General features: G+C 35.4%; 1 protein-coding gene and 1 long non-coding RNA gene across 3 annotated transcripts in view; one reads left to right on the plus strand and one right to left on the minus strand.

Moving 5' to 3' along the window:
* LOC119081894 (homeobox protein ceh-37) overlaps window positions 1-27,964 on the plus strand; it is a 59,651-nt gene that overhangs the window by 25,573 nt on the left and 6,114 nt on the right. For both annotated transcript variants that reach the window (XM_037191121.1, XM_037191122.1), the window contains exons 3-6: window positions 673-866; window positions 16,890-16,994; window positions 17,087-17,271; window positions 17,430-17,576. In XM_037191121.1, coding sequence (XP_037047016.1) covers window positions 673-866; window positions 16,890-16,994; window positions 17,087-17,271; window positions 17,430-17,576 — 631 coding nt within the window. The remainder of the gene's footprint in view (window positions 1-672; window positions 867-16,889; window positions 16,995-17,086; window positions 17,272-17,429; window positions 17,577-27,964) is intronic.
* Window positions 643-26,797, minus strand: LOC119081895. Its single transcript, XR_005088548.1, has 3 exons — window positions 26,676-26,797; window positions 1,369-1,382; window positions 643-658 (listed from the first exon to the last, which is right to left on the minus strand). It is a non-coding gene; the product is annotated as an uncharacterized LOC119081895 (long non-coding RNA).

Here is a 27,964-nt window from a genome sequence, read left to right on the forward strand (position 1 = left end):
ACCAACTGGAAAGCTCAAGCTATACCACAACCATTCAAACAGCTTTTCCACATAAATCAACCTTAAAGGTTTAAAGAAGTGTCCACATCGTGGTCCTAATCATTCCATTGTTCTATGGACTTGTGAGTTTAACGCACTTCAAGTAAAAGTGATCATAGTCGACAGCTGCCAAATAGAGTACTATTTTGTATGAAACTGTTTTTTACAGTGTTTCACAGTTGTATGACACACTGTGCAGTTTCAGTACCCTATTTGGAGTACCGCTCATGCTTGAAGTGCGTTGATCAGAGCAAATTGGGCAAAGTCGATATATCATTTTTGTCAGCGTTGTTGGTAACAGATGACCCTTGCTCTAAGCTGAATTTTGAAGAAGAATTAACTTTCGCAATTCAGTGAGGAAATTATTGATTTGAATAACTTAACCTGTTACAGGCGGCAAGCATTTGACCAATATTATTATCGGGTCTTTCCATCGATCAAAGTATTTTTAATCTGTTGATTTCAAATCTTGTACTTCAATTTTTTTACATGTATTTTACTTTATAAATGACCATATTACTCAGAGCTTGTCATTATTTTTGTCGTCGTTATCGATAACAGATGAACATGTGTGACAGGTTAACTTGACCTGCAAGTAAAACGAAAATTTAAATAAAATCTTCAAATTTCCAGACACCAGCTACACTTATCATCCCGCCATTCACGATGAAACATTTGTACGGCGGAAACAGAGACGCAATCGCACGACGTTTACGTTACAACAACTTGAAGAACTTGAAACTGCTTTTGCGCAAACGCACTACCCAGATGTGTTCACTCGAGAGGACCTAGCAATGAAAATTAACTTAACTGAAGCAAGAGTTCAGGTATGTAAAAATAGTCATTGTTTCACCCGTTGTTCCAATCGGCTTTTCTTCATTGTGTGTAAATGTAGCAGTGTTAATAAATGATGGCTTATTCGTGGAATACGTACGACCTTGGGACAGTTCGAAAAAGTCAAAGGAGGTCGAAAAGTCCGAACGTTTCTATGAACAGGCTCAAAGTGGGTATAGCGACAGCAACGTAAAAATAGCTCGTAACTTTTGAAAATTTTACGCCACGGGGTGCGAAAATTGCTACTTTACTTTCGTCCCGCGAAGGAGTAGCTCTTTTGAATTGTTAGTGCAAACTAGAGTTACGCAGGTCATGTAAACATAATTTTTTTAAGATGAAATAAATGAAATGAAATGAAATGAAATGAAGGAAAATTAACTTTCGCAACCCCTGGAATGAAAAGTTTTATTCGAAACTCAGAGAAAGTGTTTTTCGACGAGTTCGCATGCAACCCTTGCCATCAGCTTGGCTAGCAACACCGCATAATCGCCAAACAAAATCATTTTCCACTTGAAACGTAAAAAACTACTTCTGAAGCCTTTTTAGGTGATAAAGAAGAAAAAAGCTCAACCTTAGCCTGCAAGAAAATGTATTTACTAAAGTTACAAGCAATTACAGTAGTAACGTGTTGACGCTACTGCCTTCAATATCAGCTCTAGCCAGATTACATCAAATATCATTTTCATGCTTCGGGGCCGAAAATGAGGGCAATTTTTCGAATTTTCTCGGGTTTCCGGCACTCTGCATGAAAACTCACATGTGCACCTGTTTGGGACGGTTGATTTAAGGCACTTTCGCTTGTAAGCCTCACTTCGTTCGGCCTACAATCCGCGAAATTGCCTAAAATCAATCGTCCAAAACAGGTACACAAATGACTATTGTATGCTTGCTAAGAGGACCGAAAGTAAAGCTGTCAATTGGCGGGGCGAAAGCGAAAGCATTGACATTTCTTTACTTTCGGTCCTCTTAGCAAGCATACAAAACTTAATACGTAACTCTTTCGGCCTACTCAATCGATACGTAAATAACTATTAGTCAAACAAAACTACAAAACCCAACATTATCTGCCTTGTCCAGTGAAAGTGGAATCCTCTTACAGAATTTAATTCCGAAAACAGTAAAATGAATGCCTCTACACCCCCACCCGCACGTTTCATACCCGAGTCATTGTTTCATTAATTTTTCCGTAGGAAAATAAACCAAACATCAAAAGCGTATCTAAATTATTCAAGTTCTGAGCTCTACTAAGAGCCTCTAACTATTTTGAAATAAACAGTACGCTGTGTTGTAATGAAGCGATTTCCCGAGTTAAGCGTATGATGTTGAATTTACTCGTTGCCTTTCATGAATTTCTTAAGATCGTCTCGTAAAGAAGTTATAACTCGAATATCATACCATAATTGATGCTAACGAAACAATGTTTTGCAGTTGTTTCGTGTCTCTTGGCATCCGTTGAGAAGTGTGTATGATGTGTACTCGTCGCGTACATGTAATTCGTTTGTTGCTGTTGTTGTTGTTTTTTTATCCTTATTTTTTGAATTACATTCATATTATTACACACATAAATTCAAAACAACACAAATAAGACTAAGAACGTGACATGCCCGAGGCAATTCTGCGACGGAGCATATATGTTTCTTATATTTTTATATCATTACTCGACATAAGTATAAGTATACGACGACGTTCTCTAAATAAATATTTCATATTTGTCTCAATCACACTCTGACAAAGTAAATAATATGGTGAATCATAAACGAATGAGAGATGTTCGCCCGGTTCAAACTATTCAAGCACTTGTACATGATTCAGTTTAAAGCTTAAAGCTTTATATTGTATGCTCAACAACATAACTTGCAGACCTTTCCACCATAGTGAAAAGTTTTACTGAAATCTAATATATATTTAGATGCAGGTCCTTAATATACTAATACAGTTTGCAAGTATAATTTATGAGTCTACTACTTCCTTTGATCAACATTTCTACAACAGATTGATGCAAAATCATTAGTTTTAACTTACACTCTGTTATGACGCATTAGCCAGAGCTCCTTACACAGAAAGGTGTTTTATAATTGAATACAAAATTGGAAACGTAATTTCATTCCACCTTTTAATGGCAAACAACGAAATCCGTAATAAATTATGTGATAGTGGGGGATTCTTTTGAAAAACAGCCTACAGAAATCGGACGCATTTTCTATTGGAATTTTTTATCTATACCTAGAAATGTTTTCGATCCTAGAAGCCAAAACCACTTTCAAAAAAATTCTTCGAAGCTTGTGTGGCTGGTGAAAGGTGAGCAAAACCCGAAAAATTGCAATTTTCTTACAAAAATTTCTCCTATTACACGAGCCGTACAGGGTCGTGTGGGGTGTCATTAGAAATATGTGCAGTTGAAGTTTTCAACCGAAGACTTACACTGTTCTTACAGAAATTTCTCAAGGTACACAAAACGTTCATGGTCGTGTAGGGTATCATTTGAAAGGTAATTTTATGTGCTTTTAGGCCAAATAATACTTATGGGGTTTGGATACATATGCTATGAAATATGGGCACTTAAACATTTCAACTTCTATTTCATCGCAAATGCATCCAAACCACATATAACCCTATTTGACCCAAAAGCACATACAATTACTTTTCAAATGATACCCCACGCGACCATGTACGTTTTGTGTGCCTCGAGCAATTTCTGTAAGAACAGTGTAAGTCTTCGGTTGAAAACTTCAACTGCACATATTTCAGTGTGGATGAATTTTAAAACCATCAAGTATCTATTCGGCTCAATAGTAAATGTGATTACCTTTCTAATGACACCCCACACGCCCCTGTACGGCTCGTGTAACTGGAGAAATTTTTGTAAGAAAATTGAAATTTTTCGGTTTTTGCTCTCACCTTTCACCAGCCACACAAGCTTCGAAGAATTTTTTTGAAAGTGGTTTTGGCTTCTATGGTCGAAGTCCTATCTAGGTACATATAAAAAGTTCCAATAGTGTTCAAATATGCCTTGGGGACCTAAAGAGACGATGCACGAATCCAATGGAAAGACTCATGTGTGAGTTTCTTTGAATTTTTCGGTGAATTTTTGTGATAAAATTTTCCATACATTTTCGGGAATTGTCCTGTCATTTCCCTATGATGGGTCTTAAATTGTGAAGATGCACAGCAAACCTTCATCAGTCCAAACATACATAATGCGACTTGCGTTTTGATTCTTCTATAGATACGAAGTGCAATGTATTTACATTTGTTGAATTGCTGTGATTTGTTCGATTTGTGGTAGCTATACCATATGACTGGCAACAATGGAGGAAGTTTGGTGATGATTTGAAATTACATTTAAACTATGATTCGCTAGACTTTTTCGTAAGAAAAGCGGCATAGTGTTCGATAGAGCTCTGTATCGAGTACCACTGTCCAGGGCTTACTTTAGAGAATTTTAATTCTGAAAATTCCTAAAATTCTGAAATAATTTTTCGGAACTTTTTCGGAATTTTTTCAGAATTTTCGGAATTTTCAGAATTAAAATTCTCTAAAGTAAGCCCTGCCACTGTCGCCATGACCTGATGAGAAATGGCATTTTTGAGCTGCATATTAATGGAAAACGTTGAAAGACGTACCTGATTCTCTCTCAGATCAAGACGGTGGTCGAACGTCTTTTCATTGAACTAAGATTTATGATGAAAAGTCAATATTGGGATGAGCAGAGAGCGTATCAAGCGGAGAAGGGTTTTTGTTTCGGTCTAAGAGTGTAAAAGTTTAGCGCTGACGTACCGGATAAAATGGTACTCACCAGTTTCACCAGTTTTCAAAGTAAGCTCACTCCTTCACAATATATTAGTATTTAACCCAATGATGCCTAAAATACTAAACTATATCTATGTGTAAAGAGCTTAAAGTACTCATTTATGTAGAAGTAGATACAGTTTGTGTGTTTTAACTGTAAGTAAATAAGCCAAAACTATGCCATTATATAAATCGAGAGTGTGAATCCAATTAAATAAGTGAATTTTGTATTATCCGACTTGTTCCAATTATATTTTCAAATCGACGGACGTCTAACACTAATTCAAAGAAATTTTATTTCGTACAATTTGACACTTGATACCTTGTATGCTCAATTCAATTCTCTGTTCATTTTTTTCGGTTTCCATATTACTCTACACAATTTCAGGTCACGTGTCATTTATAATTTTCCTGTATGGCGAAATTAAATTATCTTAAAATTTTATTCTTTCACTTTACTTTTATCATGTCTTAACCGTCCTAATACAAAATTGTTATGTACACACAATTTGCAGCAACATATCGAATTCTCAAACATTTTTTTATTATTATTTTTTTTGGATTTTTTTTATATTCGGTTTCATATGTTGGAAACGCGTGTTTAGTTTACATTCGTTATATATATTCGGCATTTTATTGGAAATAGAATGTAACCATCAAGAATAAAAGAAAAGAAAACTCCAAACAAACCCCCTGAACGTCGAAAACACAAGAAATTCTCCTGCGCAAAAACGTATGAGTTTTATACTGTGCTGTACAGATATACACAAGTTATACACTCCGATCATCCCTTCTGTATTTTGTATATAAATTGTCTGGTATTTCATGTATACGACGGTTGTACCGGGTGTACATTTTTTGAGATGGGTGAGATATATGTAACCTAAATTGAGAGTAAATGGCTACCCACTTTGTAATCCGACACCAAATTGCAAAAAACGACAAGTAGGGGCTAATATTAAATTTTTATACCATCTCAACTCAACCTTTTTACCTTTCAAATCAAAAAGTAAATAATTTTTTCTGGCAATGCGGTAAATTTTCTTTTACGATTTTAAATTTAATAAAATAAAAAGGTTTTCTTTTTCGTTCGTTCGTTCTTTCTTTCTGTTTCTGCTCGTTGTTGCTTGGTGAGCGAAATGGCTCTCAAGGACTTAAATGAATTTAATATTTTGGTTTTATTTTAGACGATTGTGAATATTAATTCTTCAGAAAAAAAAAACATTAAAAATAGATTATAGACCTAACTGTTCTGTTCATCAATAAATAAATGGAAGGGCGGTTTGAGGAAGCTGATTTAAATAAGCACTCGATGCAGATGGTTCGTTCAAAAATGTTTGCACATTTTGTTTAGAATTGTGGCGGAGTGAAAAGTCATTGTTAAAAGCAGAAATTCTGGCTACCTCCTGTTACCTGTTATACTAGCCTGTTTGCCACTTGCAGAAACAGCTAGTCATCTGATATCGACTCTGGCGACTTTGGCTCTAGTACCTAATAGCAAAAGTTATGTTACATCAAACGAAGTAGTAGATCTTTGTCAAAGGGTAGAAACCCCACTGAAATGTCTCATTTAACCCTGAAGCTGCAAGGTATCGTAGCATGATTCGTCTATGGGAATTTACATACAAAAACTTGTGTACGACGAAACTAGAACTTGTTTTGTGCTATGATTTCGTGTGATATTACGCAGCAAGATATTCCTGAAATTCCTGTGTCAATCTCACTCTTCTAAGAGGTTTTTGTATGATATCATCATCGCTTTTGTAATTTAGTGTTGATTTGAAGTCGTTTGTCTAAAATTGAAAATTTTTTCTAACTGCCCGACATTTTTAGCGGACCGAAACATTTAACTCTCAAAATTCTGAGATTTTGATCGAAGAAACCAATAGCCTAGCTGCCACAGTTTCAAGAATGACTCAAAGCCATAAAATTGAAACACTTTTCCAACTGCCCGACATTTTTTTTGCAAATACTTCACCGTTCCACTTCTTTGCGTTACCTAATATGTCAAACGAAACTGTAACTTCACAACAACCCGACAAATCTAAACAGCCTCGATGAAGCGGGTAACAGTGGCAGAGACAGAAATATGCGACATGAGAAAATGCGACAAAGTGGATCTGTCGTAAAATTTGGATTTTTTTAGCGCAACATTTTTGAATGTTAATTTTCAAGAATTCGATTTGAATTGATTGAACACAAGAAATAATAAATATTTTCATAATTAATGCTCGCAACAGGTCAAACCTGGCCTGAAACAAGAAAGTCTAATTAAAATCATGTTGGGTTGAGGCTTTTAATTGATTGATCACAGGAATTTAATCAGAGAAAATCTCTTATTATAATCGTTGAACCACTTTGTCGCAATATGACGCAACGACAAAACGACTCTGCCACTGTTACCCGCTTCATCGAGGCTGTTTAGACAAATCGAGATACATACAAAACACTAATTTTAAATGTAACTATATGGGGCTTCCATACAAATTTTCGATAGATTTAGCTCCCAAACGAAATCCTGTAGACCCAAAAATTTTTTGGTCAAAAGTGTTAAAATCACGACCCCGAACTACTCCCAAAATTTAATCAAAATCTCTTGGGCCAATCTCGAGATAGAAATTGACCACAAGCAAGGTTTGTAAAATTCATTATTTCAAAATGACTCAAATATCAATTTTGACGGGCTCGTATTGACGCACATATTAGTAATTTACTATGAGAGTCATTGAAGTCAAGATGGAAAAGTTAAAAAGTTCCTTAATCCCTAAACAAATTGTTTAAAGTTTTGTAGGGTTGACTTGCGTCACGGCGCCAAGTAAATTCCATTAGCATAGCAACTTTATTAATGTTCAAATTCAAAGTGATTCGACAATGTAGCTTCTTAGAATTGTATACATACTGGAGCTACGCGAATCATTTGTTAAAGATTTCTTTTTTATAAAAATAAATGAAATGAACGAAGCAATAAAAAAATAATTAATTGAAACAGCCTCGCATATCATCCGATAAACGCGAATCTATATAGAGAAAAACATGTTAAAACGAATGAAGTAATAGAATTTTTGGCAGATTTTGAAGAAAAGAAAGAACAGATTTAATGGCGAGACTCTTGGCGTTTCTAACAGATTAATAACTTCTAAGGAATAGAACCTAGAATTTCATAAAATGTCAACGTCAACATTACTTCCACGTTTCTCTTCGAACAAATTTATAATTCCTATGACTCTCTTCAATAGATGTCTGGGATGCATTTAATGATTTTTGTTGATGCAATTTGCAGGTTCCAGCAAAAGTATCACATTCATTGCATTGAACAAAGAAGTAAGCAATGAAGTGTATCGCTGATGTTAATTTTAAATTCAAATTGGGAACCGAGGGTCTCCGATTATTTTTCTCATAAATTTCCACATTTTCCAACTGGAATACTCTTCATTCATAATTGCAAATATTGATTCTTAAATCGATTACATTTTTCGAATAAACATTACCGCACAAAAACCAACGATACACTAACCATTGATCCGTGAAACCAAAAATGTTTTAAAATCAATTCAAATAGCTGCCAAAATTTCACTTGATCCCCATTTACCACAACACAACAATGAATGAACACTACACCACCACCGTGTGCATTATAAATAGAGCTACTTGTTTTCACCCTTCGACAGTCGATTGTAAATATACCAACTACTTATGTAACAAACAAAATAACAATTACAATAACTTAAGGCATCCCTTTTTTATGCGAGTTCTGAAGAGGGTTAAAAATTAGCAAATATTTATTATGTTTCATTATACATGTTAGCGATTAGGTGGCATATTTGAGCAAGAGTGGCTTAGCACATCTGTTTGCTTCAAATTATGTGCTGTATGTAACTAATATGAATGAATTTTGTCGGGAATCGGGAATCAAATAAAGAATAACGAAAAATATCCGTCCGTATGTTTTACCCTTTGTGTTATTCGAAAGCTTCGAAAGTGTCTGGTAATTAAATGTTATAATCATGTGTTCGTCGGTAAATTCTCTACGTATATCAAGGCCAGTTTTCTAAATTTTAACCAATGAAAACCTAGATTTTTATTTCATAAATTTTTGTGAGGCGCATTAAACTTGACGATGTTTGTCACTGCAACTGACTTAAAGCATAAATTTTCGGATGTTAAACCACTTAATTTGAACGGTTATAAAAGTCCCCAGGGAAGGCGAAGTATAGCAAGATCGGGTTCGTTTGAAAGCTACTGAATGTACCTTTCTATTAATACTAAACACAATAACATCGACAGTCTAACAAATGAAGATGGTTTTGGTATTTTTGAAATATTTTCTGACTTTGTGGCAGTGCCGGCGACATTGCGTGAGGGGTATCAGACTTTTCTTTATAATCTATCTTATACTCCTACCTATCCTTACACAACAAAAAAAAGAATCACGAAAGGGTTGAAGTTTCCCTCAGATTTTACTCTCTCCGTTTTGTCGGATTTTTGAACGAAAAATTACGTCATTTTTTACTGAAAAATCTTCAGATAGATTCAACTCACATAATTGAAAATAGGGACCGAGAGATCTTAACCTCAAAATATATGCAGTGAAAATAAGCAGGCTCTTTACTCAGGCTTGAAAATAGAAACAAACGTTTGAATGGGTTTCACAGTTTTCTTGTAAAATGAACACTTACAAAAAGTTAACGCTTTTGTTGATCCGGACAAAACACAAAAATTGAACAGTGTAGCTGTCAGTGTTCGGGTCTACAGTTACTCGGACTTGATCTATGCAAATCTACTAAAACTAACGGAACCCTAAATTCAATTTGTCAGATTGCAACACACGCCAAAACTCAATAGGTTCTATCCATGGCCATACGAATTGTCCATCCATAAATAGAGACATAACTTCATCAATAGGTCTCTTCCAAGGTCGTTCAAAATGTCAATCGTCGTCCACAGAGAAGCCAACACAACCTCACTTTGAAGTTTTAACGAACTAATTTGTTTAAGTTGCGGTTATGTTTGCTTCTGTGGATGACGGTCGGATTTTTCGGTCTGTCAAAATTCGTTTTTACCGTACGATGGAAGATACCTATATTTATATGAAAACCGATCTCTACGGTTGAAGTCGTGTTTGTTCGGCCAGCGAAAATTCTTCACGCTCTTCTGAGTGAGTGGTACTCTAAATAGAGTACTGAAACGGGACGGCTCAGTGTATCAAACAAATTTTGGCACTGACGCACTGTAAAAAAATCTGGGGCTTAGGGTCCTAAAGGTACCTTAGTTGTTATTACTAGCCCAATAATATAATTACAGAAAGTTTCTTTTGTAGTGTTTGAACAATCTAATGGTTTACATTTTCTTTAATAAGATCGGATGAAACTAAGAGTTCTACATACAACGAACGGTACCAATATGCTTTAAGAACTGCACCACCCAAAAACATATTTCTTTGTGCAGAGAGTTCGTTCGATACAATTGTGTGGAATATATTAGATATATCTTACCGATAATTGAATTCCAATAACGTGATACTGAATATTATGAATCGAATGGCTTCCTCATCTAACCCAATATTATATTCCCCATATTTAAACACTCTTGCAACATTCGCCACTCATTCACCACCCATCTCTACTAATAATAATTCGATTTTTTTCTCTCCATATTTATTTTTCCTATCCTTTATCCCAATGTGATTAAATATTTTCTTTCGTTAACTTGTTTAGCAAAGCTTATTTTCTTTACCAAATTTTCGACCATAAAATCAAATTATCCAATGTAAAAGTGTCGACGCTCGAATAACATGTTTGATGCGGCTTGGTGCTTCAATATGTGAACTTTGGTACGGCGAAAACCATCACATAATCTGATTAACATCGTCATCATGCTTCGAAGAACTTGGATAATCTGACCTTTATGTATTGTAATACATTTAAGATGGCAAATGTTTATGCCCCTTTTGCACATTACATCGGCTCTCCGGTTGGTTAGAGTGTTGAGTACTCGGTTGAGTTTCGAAACAGACAGGGAATGAGAAAGGTTAATTGGGAAAGTTGCTTAATGATTTATTTATCTTTGTTCATAATCCAGCAGAAATTCAGTACTTATATGGTGAGGTGATTTGCAGAAGATTTTTGATTTTTATTTTCAATTTTAAAACTTATTTTTTAGTAGCTGTTAATCTCGGGAACGACCTCGCTTTGACAACTGACACGTCATTTTCATTTTACTAGAACTTCCAAACATTATAATTCGAATGAAGATAAAGTGAGAGTTGTCACTGTGCAACAGTACACCGACTTGAAGATTATAGAAGCCCATCTCTTATACCAAGACAGTTTTGATATCTGGGAGGTGCGGGAAAACAGGAAGAGTAGGAAAATAACAAATTTTTCTGACTTTATCGCCAACAGTAAACAAGGCAAAAAACTGTTCCGGAAACTTGGCCCCAATCACCTGTCACTGTTTTGGAGCACTTTCCGTTGAGTCGCGACAACTTTTATATGCTAAAAAAAACTCGCAGTATTTGCCTGTTTTCTGACGTAATTTTTAATGGGCGGCTGTACGTTTCAGAGTTTAGACAAATTTATTAAGATGAAATCGCGAATTCTTCTAACAATCCGTGGGCCATGCCATCCGGACAATTCCGAGAGAGGTTAGAGTTGAACTCATAATGAAGCAAGGATTTCATGGGTCCTCTTCAAAAATCCGGATACATTGATTTTATCCTCCATGCAAATTGTTCTAAGAATTCGCGATTTTACTCTTAAAAAATCGGTTCATTTTGGCGGCATACCGTAGAACAATGTTTTGTCTTAGAATCATGCTTTTCATCGATTAAAAATAACTTGGCTTGATGCTCTAACTGATGTTGATTCGAACAACGAAACTTGTATGTGTTATCCTGAGACTGAGACGTTTCATACAACAAATTCACTAGCAAAAATACAATTAATCTTTAATTTGGGTTGAGTGATTGCTGTTTATAAATTGAAGTTCAAATGTGTCAACAATATTCATTTGAAGCGAACGCTAATTTAACACTGAATAATAGAGCAATTAATTCTTTTTCCTTCGAATTTATTCCAGAGCGTGTACACACGGTCCAAATGTTCTTAAATGTAATCCATAATGTGATTGTTTCCATTGAGTGCCATTAGTGAGTTTAGTATTTTTTCTAGTTGAAGCATTTTTCATTCTCTATCCTTTATCAAAAAACAATGTCAAAGCGAAATGTTTATTAAACAAAATTCTTTTGTCAATCACGTTGTGCTTGATGTTGTGTTTGGTGCTTGCCTTAATTATTAAATAAAAATAAAATGGAAAATTAAAGGGCCTTTGTTTTTGCTGTTTTTTTATTCCTCTTCAACTGCTTCTCCATCAGGGTGTCTAAGTGTAGTGCAAATACAATTAATGAACAATTGAAAACAATATGGAATAAAGCTATGAGTATAAATACGTTGCCGTAGGGTGTTGCAAGAATTTTACTGATTTTTTTCTGTAGATCAGAAACAACGACCTGACGCGACGGTTTGTCGTTACACAAAGTGAGTCATTCATTTGTTTAGACTGTTTGTAGTTACTAACGGTTACTAAAATGACTACCCCATCCCAATAAACTCTCAGCCTAAAAACCAAGACTTTAGTCAACGGGCTAAGTCGAATTAAAACTCTTTTTTAAGGCTTCAAATTTTTCATGAAAAATGGTTTACTTTATCCTAGGGGCTTATCTCTTATATCTTAGGAACTACTAAACGGATTTTGGTAAAAAGTAATGAATTTCGAGGTCGACATAAATTTTAGTGAATGTCTAACAATATCTTTTGTATCATACTGTCGATTTTTACTGCCTTTCACTACAACAAAATAAAAGTGAGAGTCCCGTTAGTCCCAACACCTCTTACTCTGGCTACACATAGCGACGTGAAGGAGACCTAATTTAAATTTTTGTTTTGTTCTTCTGTCATCTTTATTAGTATAACAAAAGAAAATTTTGAATTAGGTCTATTGCACGTAGCTGTAGGTACCGATTTGAAACAACCAAAATTCGATTATCGGCACTTTCAAAAGTGTAAACTTTGGGGAGGTCACGCAGATCGTCAATTTATTAGATACGTACAAACACACCTTTGCAATGTAGAGAAAGTCACAAAAGTCAAAATTGTATATCGTTGTGAATACTAGCCACATATAGCGACGCAAAGAAGACCTAATTCAATTTTTAGCCCCGTACGAAGTACAAAGGGGCTTATAGGATTACGATGCCGTGTGTAATTGATGGAATTCGAAGCAGACGGTAAGGGCAAACTGTTTGCCTATGTTCATAGATGACGAATCTGCAATAAAAATTTTGTCTGTCCGTCTGTCCGTCTGTCCGTCTGTCCGTCTGTCACGTCGATATCTTGAGTAAATCAAATCCGATTTCAAAAATTTTTTTTTCCCTGAAAGATAGTCGAAATAGTGAGGCTAAGTTCGAAGATGGGCATATTCGGGTCGGCCCTTCGTGAGTTAGGGCCACCTAAGTGATTTAAGGTCTTTTGGTGATATTTATGGCAAAATAAACGATGGAAATGGAAATGACACGGCAAATGATAGGTATTGTCAATACCAATCCATGAAAAAAAAGTTTTTTAAAATCGGTTGAGTGGACCGTGAGTTAGGGCCTTAGAAGTGAAATGCTACTAGGGCCCTATGTGTATTTTACATAGAACTCGAGTAAATTTCATTCGTTTTTCGTAATTTTTGTTTGATTCGGAAGGTAATCGAATGCCGAATAGAATGTTGTTGAAAAAAAATTAAATTTGGGTCCTTGGCCTAAGGCCGCTACTAGGGCCCTGCGTGTATTTCACATATAACTCGAGTATATTTCATCCGTTTTTCGTAATTTTTGTTTCATTTGGAAGGTAATCAAAGGCCGAATAGAATGTTGTTGAAAAAAAATAATAAATTAAATTTGGGTCCTTGGACTTAGGCCACTACTAGGGCCCTATGTGTATTTTACATATAACTCGAGCAAATTTCATCCGTTTTTCGTAATTTTTGTTTCATTTGGGAGGTAATCAAAAGCCGAATAGAATGTAGTTGAAAAAAAATTAAATTTGGGTCCTCGGACTGAGGCCGATACTAGGGCCCTATGTGTATTTTACATATAACTCGAGCAAATTTCATCCGTTTTTCGTAATTTTTGTTTCATTTGGAAGGTAATCAAAGGCCGAATAGAATGTAGTTGAAAAAAATTTTAAATTTGGGTCCTCGGCCCTTCAAAAAAATAAAATTTTAGGGTGATTTGAAATTTTTGTTTCATTTGAAAGGAACGTCGTACGGGGCTTCGTAATTGCGCTATGCGCAATTTGTAAGATGTACATATTACATAATAATTTTACTTTAACTACATTAACCGGCGCAATAGGCTTACGGTCAAAGTAGGGTGACAGACGCACTAGGGTCACGTACGCAATAGATATACGGGTTTGTACGGGGCTCAGTCGCAGCAAACGCTCCGACTGTTCTGATGGCTCGTTTCTCTTGTTCTCCTGTCAAGTTTGACAGTATAACAAAAGAAATTTTGACTTAGGTGTATTTCGCGCCGCTATGTGTACTTATATTTAGTGTGCCACTACTCAAAGTTTACAGCCTTGTGTGTTATGGACCTTAGTGCTCTTTGGTTTTGGGACTCGATTTATTGGGCACCTCCCGTCTGAGTCGATTTCATTACAATAATAATTGGTATTGTGGTATAAAGGGTTGACTTTCCTCCACATTTTTCAAATTTGGAATAATTTTGGTTGCCCTGAAATCGTAACATATTTCCATACATAAAAATGTTCACATGGTAAATAAATAAATAATTTCACAGCCCGAAGGTAATCGAAAATTATGTCTTATTTAAATTTACTGTATTATCTCTCCATTAAACATAGCGTATACACATAATATTCCCTCTAAATAACATAACCATGCACGGCGTATAATACACCAAATGTGCTTCCCAAAAACCAATGTATACACAAGCGACTGCCAACCAGGCCCCTTCAAAACACAATTCGAAAAATCTTCAACAATCCACCCCTAGCTTCTCAATTCGTTTTTTTTTTCAACATTAATTCATATTCTCTCGTCTAACCCTATTGTGTAAGAACAAATAGCTGGGATGTAATTATTGTATGTATGAAAATGATATTATGTTATGAATTATATATACCACATCAGATCCCCTCCAGCTGTAACATTTTCGGTGTATAGTCAACATATTATATGTAACGGGGCGCTTCTTCTTCTCTCTCTCGCTGGTTATCATTTTGTAATTCGTAATTTTTGGGGTATCAAGCTGCATAGACATAATAAAACGACTTTATGCAAACACCCCACAAATTGTTTCTAAATTGTAGAAGTGATTATTCTAGGGAACAGCATTATCTCTCTCCGTGCATGGATGTATATATAGCATTGTAGCGCAATTATGCCAATTCTGATGAATTTGTTAAATAAAATAATTGAAGTTACATTGTTTTCGTTGCCAAAGCTTTTCATTCAGGTGTGGGGGTGGGGGCGGTTTCAAAGATTTTGTAATTTCAATTCGAAAATTAAATTCTCCGCATCTTAAGTTGATGTTGGAAAGCAGTCTGGGATATAATTTAAATGTATTGCGTGTACTCATTTGCTTTCGGATTTCTTTTTATTAAATAATTGAGCCAGTACCACGCGCCTGACACTATTCACGCTATTCTTCATTTTTTAAATGCTGCTATTCACAGAGTGTCCAGCCCGTGGCCAGTACCCGAACAGAAGGAATTAGTTCCATGAAATACTCTCGAGTAGAGGTGAGCGGGCCGAGGTTTTTTCAAAGCCCGACCCGACCCGAAACGATTTTTAAAACCCGAGAACCCGAAACCTGACAGATACTGAAACCCAGCCCGACCCGCACCCGACCCGAATTAAATTTTTGAGACCCGATAACCCGAAACTTGACAGATACTGAGACCCGAAAGATACTGAAACGCGCTAAAATCGAAAATTATTTAGAAAACGCAAAAAAATATTTCATTTTGAAACAGTTTCTTGAATTTCTTCCAAGGAAAACGAAATTGCCTAAGTTAGATCCACATATAAGTGTCCGACGCTGTGACTTTACATAGAAAACTTTAATTCGGGTCGGTTTCGAATTTAAAATTTAAAACCCGGCCCGACCCGAACCTGACCTGAATTGAATTTTGGGAACCCGAACAGCCTGAAGCCCGTTAAAATTGAATCGGGTTCGGGTTCGGGCCGGGTCGGGTTCGGGACGGGCCGGGTTTTTGGCCAACTTCGGGTAGCCCGCTCACCTCTACTCTCGAGCTTACTCAAAAAACAGGTAAACACCGTAGAACCTACCTTTTCCAGAATGAGTTTCAAACCAGCCTTAGTTATATTCTGTTTCCTGCCGGAAAACAGCGGGAAATGAAGACAAAGCTGGAATGTTTTAAAACTCATCCTGGATAAAATTGGCAGCCTTTACTTTAGTTACCTGTGTTTCGGATGCCAGCCTAACGGTGTACAAAAAATCCTGGCCAAAATGTAACTCCTTAGCTGCAAAACAGCGAGACAAGTCTGGAGTCAGATTCAAGGAACAGTCGGTTGTTTTGTCTTGTTTTGTTTCGATTGTTTTTCAGCGTATATCTTCGCAAGTTTCTGCTCAAATTTAATGTTTAATACGTCAAATGAAAGAAATATAGAAATTTGTCGAAAATCTGGTTCAGGGATCAGTAGATACTGGCAAGAAAGCACGTAATACAGGACAGAACAGCGAGTTTTGCTTATTTTTCACGAATATATCTATGAATTTTTGATCGAAATTGATGAGCGTTAAATCAAATTAAAGGTATTGAGGAGCTCGTTTTTCGTTTTTCTGGAGGTAAATGCTCAAATATGTGTACGACACATCAAATAAAAGCGACGAGGTTAATCAGCAATTCAGGAAGTCTCGAAAAGCAGTTTCGCGGATCAGTTGCTGTTGCACCAGGAGTCAACAAATCAACGATCTTTTTAAAGTTTCTCTCTAGATGTACGTATTTGAACTGTATATTTTCTCACTTTTCCCGCGCCTCCCTGTGCATTGCACAGTGTGCAACTGTTGATAAACTATGCTGGAAACAAGGAATTTTTGCCAACTATGCAAAGAAAAAGCTTCCTTCGAAGTGTTAACATTTCTAATCTGTGATTTGCCATTGATATTCATCATTTTCCTCTTCTTCTTCTCTAAGGTATGGTTTCAAAACAGAAGAGCAAAGTGGCGAAAAGCGGAAAGACTTAAAGACGAACAAAGAAAGCGAGAAAATGGAAACGACACATCAATGATTAATGATAAGGTAAGATACCTGAAGGGATGCATTACATGTGCAGGAAATACTTCCATCAAATTCCTTGATTTGCAAAATTTCATTAAATTTGAATTTATCAGATGGACGCAAGCCGAGAGTCATCACCTGATATTCTGGGCGACAACGATGAAGACAGATCGAGCTGTGCCCCGCACAGTCCAACAGCAGATTCAGATGCCGAACGACCACTATCTTCAACACAAATGACACAATCAATATCGCAATCTTGTTCAGGTAGTGGCGGGTCACCATCTCCGGGATTGAGGTTAGTTGAAAAAGAGCTTACAGTCAAATGTCAAATTTTGTGAGTCGGAAAATGCTTTTGTTTTGGAAAATAAAAAAAAATTACAAGATCAGGACTTAACCCTTCATAGATACAGACCTGTGAACAAGAGAAATACAAAACAATAAACTCTTTTACAGAATCAATCAAAATTCGGCTGGTAGTCCAACGACACCTCCGAAAACGGAGTCACCAATCGAAGTGGGAGAACCAATACCCTTAACAACCCGTTCGAATAACTTAAGTAACAACATTCAGCACAGTCTATTTAGTGGATTCAACGAAAGGTGAGTGGAAAAACGCCCAATTTTTATTTCAAAGACACGAAAATTTCGTGTTCGTTCAGTGGAAAATCACAATAAACTCTCATTGACGACGAATCAGTCATTCATAAATCATTCAATTCAAATCGAATTATCTTCAATAATCCACCGTAATCACTTGTAATAATATGTTTACACGAAAATCCACTCGTTTTATGGCACCAATCGACGACCTTAATAGAAAAATAAAAATTATTTGCTGTACCATGGTGTATTCCACATATCTATATATGGGCGAATGATGGTGTACGTAATTCGCTCCGAAATGACAATGAAAGAACTAATGTTCTGTTTGTTAGGAAAAACAGATTTTGCGATTTGAAGGGGAGATCGAAAATGTGTTTATTAGCAAATCGGCTTTCCATACAAATCTTGCTAATACACACAGCAACAACACCCCTCTCGTTATTGAGAACAAAGCAAATAAACAAAAACACTATTCATCATTGCACAATGCATAAATGCGTTTACCTACCAGTTACAACAGTGTCGTCACAATAATAAATTTAGCATTTAAACATTCAAGAGTTTTTCCTTACACACACACACGCTCGACCTGCGGGTGGTCGAGCAATTATGCGATTTAGAAGCGACCAATATGTGAAAAACTTTTTGTTTTCTGGGTGAATGATGGATTTCTCCCGCTCCATTATGATGGCATATTCACTAATAGAAAGACGACAACGACGTCGTCGTTTTAAATTAATTGAAGTCAATATTATTATGATATTCATTTAAGTATGCACGTGCTAGACGTAATTGTTTAGCGGTGAAGGTATTATAGTTTGGTAGCCAACATCGGTAATAGAAGCTATTGCATCACAATAAAATTTATTTAACAAGAAAGACCAGACGTTTTCGTTTCGCACGGTTGCAAATGGCTTCAATTTGTAAAGAGCATCAATACAAGCAACATGCACTTTACGGTTAATGGCAAAAAAAAATCTTGTTTCGCGGGTCGAAAACGAGGATTTTTGTTAATCCTTTTTGCTTGTTCAACCACTTACATGAAACTATTTTGCGTATCCTGTCGTTTTGGACGGTTGATTATAAGCATTTTTAGGTATTTTACGCAAAAGTATGTGGCCTAAACACTTCGTTTGTGCTGCAACATCAACATCAATCGTTCAAATCAGATACGCAAATAAGTATTGCTCAATGTTCACATCTGCATGTGGCTTAGGTGGTCCACATAAAAAGTGATGTGTAAACAGATGCGGTATTTATAAATGGACCATACCATACCATCATTCGGTGATCTCGGTTCATTTTGCCTATTGTCTGTAGACTGTACAGTGTAGAGTCTATTGGCTATTTGACATTGACATAGATGATATGTTAGAGCAATACTCGAGCAACCTTACTACTTTTATTAAGGTGGTAAAAATGCAACGTAGCCTTTACATTTAACATGTAAAATTAGAAATTAGTCAACAGTGTACGATTGTACAAACAAATGAATAAGGTGGTATTGTGACAGCATCAAAACGAAGTTTGTTTGCTAGAGAGGGTTTTGGTTAGAGGAAATTACAACTCAGTTTTTATTACAATTTAAAGCTTCAAATTCGAAATATCGAGGTCTATTATGTTCATACTTTAGATACTAACCGCCCTTACACCAGGGTCCAATTTTGGTAAATTTATTCAGAAACATTTGCCAAAGATTAATAAAATTTCCCGAAAATTACCTAAAGCCAAGTTTGTGGCTTTTTTCAATTTATTTAGCATGAAACGTTGTATACGCATCTGTTGTGGACGGGAGATTTTGAGCAATTTCGCGAGTTGTAGCCCGAACGAAGTGAATAACTATTTTTGTAATTTAAACTTTTCGAAAATTGACATAAACGAAACGAAGTTGTTTCCATCGTTTTCATCTTTTCGCAACGATTGTGTGCTCCCAAAATTAGGTTTAAAAAAAATAGTGATTCGGATAAAGGGACTCATTAGGAACTCAGTACCTGTTGTGCTGACTTCAACTCTGCTCCTTCCCCATATTCGACTACCACTACACGAAAAATGATTTGACTTTCGACAGTCGAGCTGTTGTGGTCTTAAATTGGCTTGAACTTACTAATCAAGACTCATTCCACAGGCTAGGCTGGTAGGTATAGGGTGTTAACTGAAGAGAAGTTCATTTTTCTTCTTCTTTTGTTTCACTTCGAAGGTAATGTCAAAATGAGCGAATTTTCTTTTGTTAAACGTTCGACATTGCCCTCGAACATATCGCTCAATGATTACTCTCAGTTAGCATAATATAAATGTAAACCATTCAATTAGAAAGAGTATTTCGCATCTATTTCTTCATCCTTGATCCTGGTTGGGTTTTGATGTTTCCCCATAAATGTTGCATGAAATTAGCTGAAGTAATAACATTTCCTCAATCCAAGAAAAACAAAATCCTTTCTTTCCTATTGTCGAGACATTAATAAATGAACGAGAACTCTCTTAAAATGATAAGTTCAAAGCTTATAATTTTGAAATCTGATGTGGATGGAATAACTTTAAAATTTAATTTTCGGTCCAGGTCTTTTCTCTTATACCAGAAAATATTGTTTTTTATAAATTATAAATCTACACAGGCCTTCCATGGGCTTCGAATCGTTCTCTCTGTTTGTGTATTGTAACCATCCCCACATCATTTGACAGACCATCCGGCTGTTTATTAAATATTTTAAAATCTTATCAATGGGAAAACAACCAATTTTATTTGGAGGGTTTTTGATTCGCTTAAGTCGGATTTTCTAAAGCCTTTAAAATGGTTTGGTGATTTAATGGGGTTGGAGGTTATTTATATATAGATTTCGTTTCCATGCTGTTTACTGTTGCGGTATGAGTTTGACTTCCATATATACTTTCAGTACAAATTTAGACAGACAGCCGAATATTAACAACCAAAGTTCTTTTCTTTTTTTCCTATAATATTTATGGCAAAAAATGAAAGAAGAAGAAACAAAAATAATCCGAAAATTTAATCTAGTCTTTTCAAAAAAAAATTGTTTTTGTTCTTTCTTCAATTTTCTTTTCTTTTTTTATCATTTATTTCGTTAATGTACTGTTGAGTTTGATGGCTTTATCCCAAACCATCTTAGCATATTTGATTTTCATGTGGAACGTGACATTTACTATTATTCTGCTGTGTAATCATCATCGCTAAAACCCTGGCAAATGTATGGAAGGAAGTTGCAGTAATGATTTGATCTAAATTACCCTTCACAATTGTTTTCGAATGAATTTCGACTATCTGCGCGCTCGGTGTATAATAAAAATGTTAAATTATACTATATCTCGGTCCGTCTCTCTCTCGATAGAGTGTGTGTGTGTGTAAGCAATCCAGTAAAGTGATTTATTTCATTTTTGGATCATTTATTTACTATAGTTTACACAAAGGCGAAATATTGTTTGGATGAGTTGAGTATAGTTCATCGATATATGTATAGGATGGAAACCGATTGCGAGACCGGAAATTCTGTAAGCACTAAATGGGGAGTTTCCATCGAAGAAGTGTACGAAATTTTATTTAGTTTCCTTTTTCAGCTCTTGATTATGGGTGATTGTCGGTTCTTTCGACTTTATTTCAGAACAGAACAACAAATGATACCAACGAGGATATATCAAATGAATGCTTTGATATCGAAAATCCCATTCACTTCTACACTTCCGATTAATATAAAGTGCCAGTGTTTTCGGAGAAGGGGGCTACATTAATAACATTAATTCCACCATTGATTGCACCGGGAACATCATCTGGTATAATATACCATTGTCTAGATATGATGGGTTTTTTTTTGCTGTGTGTTCGCGCGTGTATGTCAGATAATTTACTTTTATTACCATCCTCTCCTTTTACTTAATATCACTCACGCGTCATATTTACGTTCCTTAATTACATACTTCTTGTTTGGGATAGAAAAATAGCATCACACAAAATTTCTTCCGTAATTAAATTTTCAATGTAATTAATAAAACATCTTTTACCTTTATTAAATTTATAGCACTCAATGTTTGGCATAAAATGTTTGTTGAGCTAATTTTCCCCCATTTTACCACTATGTCTACATGGGAACGTTTAATTCCTCTAAAACATTTTCTTAAAATATTTAAACTCTAATTAGTTAATCGTATCTGAAAATTTGTGTTCATCTACACGCTAAAGGTAGATATATTAATGGCTTCTGAAATCTGTATACTGTATGCCATACCATACCATCCCATATATATAAACCTTACCTATGTATATACCAAGTCTTTTCCATATCAGAATTGATGCTTATTACAAACACATTATATACAACACAAACCAGGGATGTTTAACGGTAACGTCATATAAACTGGAATTCATTTAGCATGGGCTATGTATCATAAATGTATTAGAATTTCACTTGAAACTTAATTTTATTTAATGTTTACGTTATCTCTCTCTTGCTAGATACATACTAAGGGAACTCATGATGTGAGGCATACAGAGACTCAGTATATTTCGTATAAGTTTGACAGCTGTCAACTGAAAAATAATTCAATAGATTAAGATAGGTTTGTTCTGTAATTTCTTTCAAGTCCCGAACAAAATGAACCTAACACGAACCGATGTTATTCATCGAACCATAACCACAACTTATTTTTCTTTGTTATTTTGACAATTGCATTGTTAATAGTGTTGAGGTTATGGCTCTATCGATTACAGTTTGACATTTCATTTCACCTATGAAGAAACCTTTCGTTCGGTAAAAACGACTTTTGACAAGCCGAAAACGAACTAGAAAATCCACAGAGTCATAACCTCAACTCTTTTGCGAACAATTTGTCAACAATAATTTTATGGTTATGGCTCTGTGGATGATGCTTTGACAGCTCAAATAACCTTAACTAGAATAATTTCAATTAATCATGAAATATGGTGGTTAATCACTGATTAACCGTGCGTATTCACAAAAATCGTGTTGCTGATTAGCTGATTAACCATCTTAATCACAAAAGTTTGGTTTCCCCCTTGTGGTTTTCATGGTTTTCTTGTTTTCTTGTGAAATAAGTTAGTTGAAATTGAATTATTTTTCTGTACGAAATATACTGAGCATATTTCTGTATATTTCGCCTTCGTGAATACCCCTACTGTGTTGTGTTACCTAACCCAACGAACGTATAACGTAATAACGATCCCGTTTTTGTGTGTGTGTTTCTGTTTAAAATACATAATAAAGCACAAGCGTATGATAAGCGCATAAACATGGAATGTTAATAAAATCTATAACGGCAAACGACTTCATATTTGAACAAACCCGCTTTTATGCTTTGATAATATTTAATTAATCCGCTAATTATTGAATTAGCGCTTGCCTGAAGAGCAAAAGTGTATTAGGCAACCCCATCCCTTTCGAAGTTCGCTCTTGACATAAAGTTAGGAATATTTTATCAGAAATGTTTTGCGATTGAGAGACAGTCGTCTCAAACATCGTAATTTATTTAAATGCAAAATATGACTCTGGACGTCCTCGTGCAAATAAATTATTTGTGTATTTATTCAGGCTAGTCAGAGAGCAATCAATGAAACTACTTAACATAAGTCTGAGGATTTTTTTAAAAATTTGTCTTTCATTCACAAATTGATGCTGAGAAATGGAAACGAAAGAATTCGGATATTTCGGGGAGTTAGGTAGTATACTATGTCGTTTCTGCAGTAAAATATTTGATCACCATTGACGAGAGAATGTAAAAACAGTACAAAGTAAGTAACAACTTTAGGGTACCGCAGTCCAGCCTTATATGGAACGATAAATGTTAAAACTAATGAAGTAAAAGTGAAAAGTCTCGTTTTCGTGTGTTGATTGACCTCAACGTCGTCCTCGGCAGAATTCACACAAAAACTGGAATTTCGAACGTTTTATCCCTTGGCGTGTAAATGAATGTTGTGTCAATCTTTTGAAAATACTTGTATCAAAGGAAGTACCAGATTCAAAACACTTGCCGCATGGAAACAGTTACGCTTCTTCCATTTCAAACCTCTATGTTTCCTTGTTCTGTACCTTCCACTAACTATTAGAATCATTTTAACCAAAAAATGACCCAACTTGTTTCCACAAGAAAGTGTGCAGCTCTGTTCCCAGTCAAATCACATCAATACGAACGGAATAATAAAACCATTTTAGCACTCCTCCTCTCCGACAATCGGTCGTATTTTAACATTTGTTTTTTTGAATTTTTACGATTTTAATGACTTCCGAAACCACAGGCGGCTATAGAGCATACAAGCTCTTTTATGGCAAAAAGGAAGAATCGTCCATTGTCATGGGCTTTTGGTTTATTTTTTTTTCGGTTATTGTTGTTGTCAAGAGAGTGTTTTATTAAAATGAGTTATTTTTCTAGTGTTACCAGTGAGTATATGATGACGATGGATGGTATTATATGGTTACGGTTGAGAAATTGTTGCATAGGGTCGGATTTTTCTTTTTATTGTTGGTTTATTTTGGGAGTGTGATTGTTCTATTATGTTATTATTTTGAAGTTGAATGGGTAATGACGCGTTTATAATAAATTATGTTAAATGTGTAGGACGTCGTAGAGGACACACAAAAACATATTGTGGCACGGAAGTCATCTTGACTGCAACTTTGTGCTGTTATCTTTATGTTAATAACATCGTCCACAATTTATTAGTAAGAAGCTTATGCTCGAGAGCTCGACAGTTCATTGGAATCTACTTAATGGAATACTGAATCTTTTGTGCATGAAGTCTTACTGTATTGAGGAGGGCGCTTGTTCAATCTTATTCCTCTTTTTTCATGATTTCGAAAAAACCAAAAAACAGAAGATTAACATGTTATCTGTCATCTGTTACCGACAACTATAGCAATAATAAACGACAAACTCTGACTGATAAGGTCTTACATAGCTAAAAGCATGTTCAAAACAAATGAAGTAAAAGATTTCTGAAATCAATCTCTCAAATAATCGATCAAATGAAGTAATAGTTTGAATGGTAAAACTGTTAATATGCTTGCCGTCTGTGACAGCTTAATTAAAATCTGAACAGATACAGTCGGCGACTTAGTTACACTTTGCGAAAACTTCGACTAGTTTATATGAAATTTGAAATCAAGTTGTCACCCTAGTCTCCTGCAGTATAGCTGACAGCCTTGAGATTGCCATTAAGTAAAAGGTGTCAATCGAAAGGTTAGAGTTCAGGTAACAACATAAGACTTTTTTTTCTATCAAGAGTTTTGATACGGATGAGCTAGAGCTAGAGTGAGAAAATTTCTTTTATTATAAAATGCGAAAAAAAAGACTGCTCACTAAGGCGCAGTCAGTAAAAAAAACGATCTTTTCAAAAGAAAATATTACAAAAAATTAGTCTTTTTTTTGAAATCAAATAAAAAACTTCTTCCAGAGAACTTGTTGATGGCCTTAGAGTAATTATACCTAGAGAGGAAATTGCGAACAGAATTACGTAAAATTTGTGGTCCCGACATGAAATACGTAATATTTGATAGTGTGTGTTTTTCCCTACTAAATTGGTGGGCAAATTAGCGCGAAAAATTTGAATGTGCCTACTAGAAGGATTATTATTTTTTTTTAAACCAATTTGAGAACCTTTTACATACAGTTACCACCGATATCAACAAACACAACGAAAATAATTGAAATTTACACGTGTTGTTTTATGCAGCAAATTAGTTGTGCAATTGCACATTACACAACGAAAAGAAATGTCTGAAAATTGCTTGCATCGAAAGATGGAAGTAATAGATTTGATATGATGGGATTATAGTCTTGGGAAGGTTTTAATGAAATAAAACAAAACGATGTTGAAACAACATTATATTTTATTGGCCAGCAAATAAAGTAACTTTCGTGTTACTTGCACGCACAAATTTTCTGTGAAGCTCGGTGCTTCGCAATTTTCCAATGTGGAATAATTTCACTCGCAGATATTCTTCAATTATTGCCTTGATTAACAAATACCGGTGGTTTTCTAGCGGACCACACTCTTTAATATGTTCGTCCATATTATCAAGCAATTTAGTTGGAACATCGCGAATGCATTTATTCAATAGTCGCAGATACATTTGCGCTTCACTCAATCGGTTTTCTGTTTCTACTGTCTGCAGATTCTTTTCAGCGATTCGGCAGAGCACAACAACTTCCAAGACTAGATTACAAAGCCCTACAAACTGACCATGACTGACAATCATTCCTTTATAGTCCTCCGATAACGTGGCTGATATACATGACTCTACATCTCCATCTTCACGTGGACTATGCAGAATTTTAGATTGTGCTGAAAAGATCGTTAATATGCTGATGTTTTCTGATAGGCAATTGGATTGTGACGGGCACTTTATTTCATTGTGAATCATTAACTGTTTATAAGCAGAGCAGAATTGTGATGCATTTGGATTATTGTTGAATCCACCTCTACTTCGGATACAGCCGAAAAACGTTTCAATATGATCTTGGCTTAGCTTATACGTCAGCAGGTAGTCCATTGGTCCGTTATTGTCGTCACCACACTCCATAGACTCTTCTTTTTCTAAATATTCAACATCGGTTCTGCCAGAACCATTTTAGAAGTTAAAAAAATGTTTCTTTAGGTAAATTTGGTTTAGGGATTCTAAATTTGCCAGACAGACCTCTCATCATACACGTAATTCAAACAAACTGTTGGTATGGCCCCTTTCTTCAGAACATTCCGTGAACCGTTCCTTTTAATATCCTGTTCTGCGAAGTGTTTCTCACAAACCCTAGCATATTTACTAGGCTCCGTTGTTTGCTCATTTAGTTGGAAAATTTTCTCCAGCCAATATTGGGCTTCAGTCTCATTCGAAGGAAAACTACAAATCAACAAACTAATACAACTCGAGCATTTTTTGATTATGCGGATAAAATTACCGGAAAAATGAACAGGCATTTCCCTTGACTCCTTTACTTTGGCATCCCCTGATGAAGCACGTTTGCACCATATTTTATGTATAATAATAGGTATTTATTGCGAACGATTTGTCAACAAGAATTTCAAAATTACGCGTTTTGGAAAATACAAAACTGACAACAATCAAAATTTTCAACGCCTACACGCCTACATGTGTTAGTGAAAAGCTCTACGTAAAATTGTACGAAATGTGAATCTTACACAAACTGATGTCGGGACCACATTTTATCGTACGAAATTCCTCTCTAGGTATAATTACTCTAAGTTGATGGCAATGTATTGAGAACCATTATCAAACGATCTTATTGATTCTGTAATTTCGGCTCTGTTTTTACCGGAACATGTTGATAATTAGGTGGATGCTATTCGCACATTGTACTTCGCTTACCACGTGTGGTACGTAAGATAAGGAACATGAATCTAAATATTCTGATTCAATCAGGAAGGTGTTTGGTTCGTTCTAACTGAATTTATCCTTTGGCCACATTTAGGAATTTCGTTCGACCTTGAGAATGTGTGAATAGTGAAAAAGATGCTATTCGGTCATTGTGCGAATAGTCACTTTATAACTGTGGTTATATTCGCACACTGTGTAAATAAAATAGTCTCTTCTTGGCTATTTGAACAATGTGCTAGTAGCATTTTCGTTTATTTTACACAATCACTAATGATATGAAGCATTCTGTCTTTTAATTTCAATTCAACGAGGAATCCTCGTCGAGGATGAATCCTTATTGGGCTTTTAATGACCAAGACAAAACGTAACATTTTACCCACACGGTTAAAATAGTCTTTCGTCTTGCAGTTGAAGTTCAATTTATTTTCTGTTCCATTCATTTTGAAAGCGTTCAGATACCAAACTTCTCCACCACTACCACTTTTCTTGGAACACATTTCAATAAATTCAACTGCATTTCGACGACGTGCCATAAGCCATTAGTCTCAAAGAGCATAATCGAATGATGAAAGATGATTTCTCTCTTCGTTTTGTGTGTGTGTCATTAAATGTGTATACCACCTAGACAACATAAATGATTTTAAGAGTTCACAAAAACCGATTCCATTTTATCCAAAAATGTAATAATATTCATCGTCATAAGTATGTACTGGGTTCTGTGCGAGTAGATTAAAGGCACTTTTGATTCAATAAACAAATTTACGAATTTGCATTAAACATGAATGTGGATAACGGCGAAATGAGAAACTCCACTTCTCTTCTAGCTGCTCGGAATGCTAGCTACATCTCGACACACATTATATAGAATATGGCATACCATTTTAGTATGCTGTGCATAATTAAGTGATTCACTTACCCTGCTTTTGGGTATACACTAAACATTTTATGTGTATTATGCATAATTGCTATGGAAGTTCTTTCAAATTGAATGGATATAAAATGGAAAAGCTGATGAAAGTTTATTCATTTTAATGT

Source organism: Bradysia coprophila, unplaced genomic scaffold, assembly GCF_014529535.1.
Source record: "Bradysia coprophila strain Holo2 unplaced genomic scaffold, BU_Bcop_v1 contig_373, whole genome shotgun sequence".
Lineage (NCBI taxonomy): Eukaryota > Metazoa > Arthropoda > Insecta > Diptera > Sciaridae > Bradysia > Bradysia coprophila.